Genomic DNA, 5,249 nt, shown 5'->3' on the forward strand with positions numbered 1-5,249 from the left:
GGCTTCTCCTCTGAATCCTTCAGGTTTTACTTTGAGTTGAATAGATGGCAAATTGGAAAAGGTTTATTTCAATCTTTCCATTATCCTGTTTGTGGCAATTGATGCATTCTAAGATATATAATCTTTTAAAAATAGCCCTTTAAGCTTTATTTTTTGTGTCCCATTTAATTGTTCTTCAGCACCTAAATATTGACCAGTAAGTCCAGGAATGAGAAACTAGGGAACTAGTGATGGGTCATGTGACTTTGATGAATGAGGGCTTAGGAGCCCAGATATAAACTGTCAACTTCTCATATATTGGCAAAATAAGTTTTGTAAATGAAAACCAATACTCTGAACTTTATATACCAAAGGCTTCTCCTGCCTGGGCTATGAAATGTTCCTTCACGTACCATACTTGATTAAAAAACTTAAATATATAAGGCATCCAGGCAGGATTTTTCATTCCTCAAATTTTGAGGGTGCTTATTAACTCTATGGATAAGGTCCAGGTTGCTTGGACCAAAAGATAAATTTGTCTTATTTCTAAAAAATCTGCTCGTTTATTATCACAAAGCAAAGGTCCATTGGCTTAACAGACAAGCATACCATTTAAATACATATTCAAAATTTATTCTCCAAATGCAACATTGATGGTCTCTGGTCAATATTTCTTTACGTGACCACACTGTGAAAACAACTTATAAAATTTGTGCTGTTTTTATTTAATTTTAAATTTGTTTAAATTAAGTGACACACACATATATCTTGTAAAAATGAAAACTTTATATATGAAAAAAATTGCCTCGATCTCATCAAAATTCCAGTCCTCTCCCCAAAGTATCTACTGCTATCAATTTGGTATTTATACTTTTAGATCTCTTTCTAGAGACTTAAATACATTTATTAAAATAGCTATAAGACAAATAGGTTTTTTACATTTTACAGGAAAATTAAATAATATGATTTATGTCAATCTGCAATTTTTCCCATTCAATTTGTATTGAAGCTATTGATATTCTGTAGTATGAAATATATCTCATTTATGTACAGGGGTACAGTGATCCAAGATATCTAAATGTAAGTCTTTAGCAACTTCTATGCTAGTTGTCATTTAAGTAGTTTATTGTTTTAAGCTTTTAGAAAAATATTGTTAGGAAGATTCTTGTATATGCCGCTTGGTGCACTTGTACAATGATTTCTTTAAGATAATATTATGTGCCAAGCACTGTGTTATGTGAGAAAGGTGTTATTATTATCTTTTCATTGCACTGAAGGTAAAAAGTGACTTGTCTAAGTTCACACAGCTAGTAAGTGCTAGATCTGGGAGTTTCACACATCCTATCTAGCATCAGGATCAGTGTTCTTAATAACTACTCTCTATTCCTTGCTTTTAAACAAAATAACTACTGGCTCAAACTGTATTCACATTTAAATTTTAATATATGCTGTCCATTTGCCTCCAGAAAGGCAACAGCCATTTACATCTACACTAAGAGGGACATTTTTATTGATATTTCCCTGGCATATCCTTCCAAAGGTGGAAATTGTTTGTTTGTTCTTAGAAGGAAACAATGTAAATATTTTAATAAAAACAATCCCACAGCATTTACTGTCATCTGGTAATAACATAAAGGTGAGCAAAACAATATGAATAAATGCCTTAACTACACTTCTAACAAAGGACACCTAAAAAAACTGTATTGCCTTCTCAACAATTTCTCACTTCACTGATCATTTCTAGTTGAAGACACTTTGGAGCAGAGTAATGTTATCTCCTTTTAGCATGATCCGACTCAGCTGTTTTCTTGACTTTGTTTTAGAATGAATCTCTTCTGCATCATCTAATACGAGGTTCATATACCCATCAAAACCAATGATACAGCCCTCTATCCGCATATTCACTTGCTCATAAAGCCACACCTGAATTCGAGATCTAATTTGCAAGTATCTGAAGATGAGATTGATGGGCTGCACCATCACCTTCTGCACCTTCTGCACCTTCTGGCCCTGGCCCCGGTACGCCATGGTGGAAGCTCACAAAGACCTCACTATCCTGCACACCCTGGAAATTGGTTTTAAGTAAAACAGTAATGGAGAACTCAATATAGATCTTCAGTTACTGATGATGATTAGAACCTGTGCCTTAACGCTATCGTGAGAGAAGGCTGAGTAGGTATTGCCTCTGGAGGAACAGATTGTAGTGTCCTATAAAGCGAACAGGAATGCGTTCATTCTCACCCACCACACATCTCTTTAACTATGCTTTTATGACTTTATAACAGTTTGAATAAACTATCCGGGTACTTCTGTATTCTCATTTGTCCTGCTTCTGGTACAGAAAATAGAAGGATGAGCAGTCTCTCACTGACTGAAAAGATAATTCTGTTGTCATAGATGTATATATTTTGTTGTAATATATATGTGAGTGACTGTAACAGAAAACTGGATCCACTTCCTAATTACTGTCAGAAATAATGGTTCCTGATTAACTATCCCTAAATCAAAACCACCATTCTGGTTAGATGCCCTCCATCATTTCACTAGCTCATAGAAAAAGTCTATTAAAAAAAAATATTTTTAAAAAAGGAGCAACTTAGTTACCTAGTAATATATATTGCCCATGGTTAAAATATCCTTGGGTGTTTGACGGTTTCCGAATGGTAGAGTTTGGCGTTTTGTTATTTGGAAATAAATCATTTGTACTCCTGCTATAAAAGAAATCTCGGTTAAAAACCTAAGTTAAAATTTAACCTATCAGCTTAAGATAAAAATTTAACCAAACAGTAATGATGCTTTTCTCCTCTTTTTCTATTTTCTGAATCACTCTGTATAACAGAGGTTATATTTCCTTGAATAATAACTAATATAAAATTATATAATCCCAGTGCTTTATTTGAATGGTTCATTTTGATTGATTCACTTTTAAGTTTTTTTTGTTTTTATTCTGAATTTCTTTTTTAAGTTAAACTGCTAAGCTATACTTTTATACACAGTTTTTCATTTTTAACCTTTTTGTCAAATGTATGGGCATAGTTTTCCATGGTATTCTTAATATTTTAAATGTCCATTATATCGCAGGTTACTAACTCTTCCGTGGGTTGAGCCATTCGTCTGGCTCTTTTATATAGCTTCTATTTCTTTGCTGATAATTTCTTTGTTTCATTTGTTTTAAGCATTGCTCATTGAAGCATTTTTATGATAACTGCTTTAAAATCCTTGTGAGATACTGCCTACATCTGAGTCATCTTGGCACCAGCATCTACCTTTTATCATTCAGGTGGTAATTTTACTGGTTCTTGGTGTGACTAGTGATTAGCAATTGTATCCTGGATATTTTGACTATTATGTTAGGAGATTCTGGGTCCTATTTAAATCTTCGATTTTAGCAGGTAGTCACCCTGTGTAGGTTTAGCCTGTAGGTCCTGACCTACTTTTGAGGGTTGTGGATCCAATGACAACTTAATTTTCAGAACCTCTGCAGTGCACCTTTGCAGTGCTATTCTAATCGACTCCTTTTACGAAGTATACCACTAAGATATCACTCTGAAAACCTGGGTGTTATTCCACATTACAGTTCAGTTCTTGATCCCTTAGGTGTGATAATTTGGGTCATTTTCACATGTGGGTTGCTCAAGGATCTGCCCAGGGCTTCCTCTGTAAGTTTAAAGAATCTCTTTCTCCTGCTTCTTCCTCTCTTCGAGATTCTCCAACTCTCTAGTTAAGAAGGTGAAGGGCTCCCCCTGCCACCACCAGGAGAACAGTGTGAAGTCCAGACTCCTCACTCAGTCTCCACTGACCCCACAGGGGAAGGGAGTCGGGAGGGGCACTCATGGTGTTTGCTTGGGGTTGGGCAATTATTTGTCAAAAAATTTCTATCATCCTAGGCTGCCCCTTTCCTCACATTTTGGCTGAGAAATCAGGTTTTTCTTTGGGCTTTTTCAGCTATGTGCCCGTTTGGTGTTCCATATTACACATTAATCCAATGCCCAGTCAGGATATATAAAATATTTATTTAAAAAAAAGATAAGAAAAAGTAAGAAAAGAAAAAAACAGAGAACTTGCCATCATGTCATTCCTCAAGACCAGAGATTCCCCACCCAGTATGCTCTCTTCTTTCCACCTTTCAGAGTCCTCTTACGATTGTCTGTTATAATTAGTCCAGGGTCTTCAGCTGTATTTACCAGGGAGGAGCAGAGAGAAATGAGTCTATTCCATTCTATCTGTAACCAGTAGCCCAGTACATAACCTTTTGAGTCGTGTTTTTTCACTTAGCATAAAGCTTTTGAGTTTCATTCATGTTGTAGTAATTCTAGCTTCAGGTTCAAAAATTAATAATTTAAACCTCTGTGGCGTAAGACCACTCTCTTATTGTTGTATTTTTGTTCTTTACTCTTTGCTGATACTTTGGGAGTAGACTTTTTTTTTTTGAGATTGGCTTTAAATTGCAAAAATATTTGAGTTTTTTGGAATATATTTCATCCGACACTTCTATGTGCTTGTAATTGCTAGTGGTGGGGGTAGATGGGGGTCAAAGCAGATTTGCATCAGTTCAATCTGCTAAGATTGTAAGCTGCATCCAATCCTCTTTGTAATAAAGCAAAATATACATAAATAAGCAATTTAAAATATGTAGTTTGAGGTACACAACCCCTGCAGTACACACTGTAGCATGTCTGTAGTATCAGACAACTAAAAGACGACAGACATGGGCTTCCCTGGTGGTACAGTGGTTGGGAGTCCGCCTGCCGATGCAGGGGACACGGGTTCGTGCCCCGGTCCGGGAGGATCCCACATGCCGTGGAGCGGCTGGGCCTGTGAGCCATGGCTGCTGAGCCTGCGCATCCGGAGCCTGTGCTCCGCAACGGGAGAGGCCACAACAGTGAGAGGCCCGCGTACCGCAAAAAAAAAAAAAAAAAAAAAAGACGACAGACATTATCTGTCACTGTTTGAAGTCTGAAGATGAAGACAATTTGTGAATACTAAGGTTTGTTCAGTGGCTTAGATAAAAGAGACTGGTAATAATAGTTTTGTATTAAAACATGTATAATATTGCAAACTAATATTTAAGCCATTTGAAATAGAAATATGATTCTTGTTAATATACTCACATCCAGATACTTGCATTTGGATATTCCAGTAAAATTAACAGTGTTGGCTTATACTCAAACATCCACATTTGGAAGAATTCAGTTTCTCAAGCCAAATAGTTTAGCTATTTCCCAGTTATTTATTCAGGAAGATGATATAATAAGTGAGCATATTTCAAA

The 5,249-nt window shown here is 36.0% G+C and overlaps 1 protein-coding gene across 1 annotated transcript; it reads right to left on the reverse strand.

The window, feature by feature from the left end:
* Positions 1-1,650: 1,650 nt before the first annotated feature.
* On the reverse strand, positions 1,651-2,007 carry LOC101275628 (small nuclear ribonucleoprotein E-like). Its single transcript, XM_033407973.2, has one exon. It carries the CDS (start codon positions 2,005-2,007, stop codon positions 1,720-1,722), a length of 288 nt encoding a protein of 95 aa, XP_033263864.1. The 3' UTR covers positions 1,651-1,719.
* Between the last annotated feature and the right edge of the window lie 3,242 nt (positions 2,008-5,249).

The sequence above is a fragment of the Orcinus orca genome, chromosome X (assembly GCF_937001465.1).
Source record: "Orcinus orca chromosome X, mOrcOrc1.1, whole genome shotgun sequence".
Lineage (NCBI taxonomy): Eukaryota > Metazoa > Chordata > Mammalia > Artiodactyla > Delphinidae > Orcinus > Orcinus orca.

Bases quoted from the DNA above. Each gene is read 5' to 3' on its own strand.
- LOC101275628 (XM_033407973.2), bottom strand. From the start codon at position 2,007: ATGGCGTACCGGGGCCAGGGCCAGAAGGTGCAGAAGGTGCAGAAGGTG.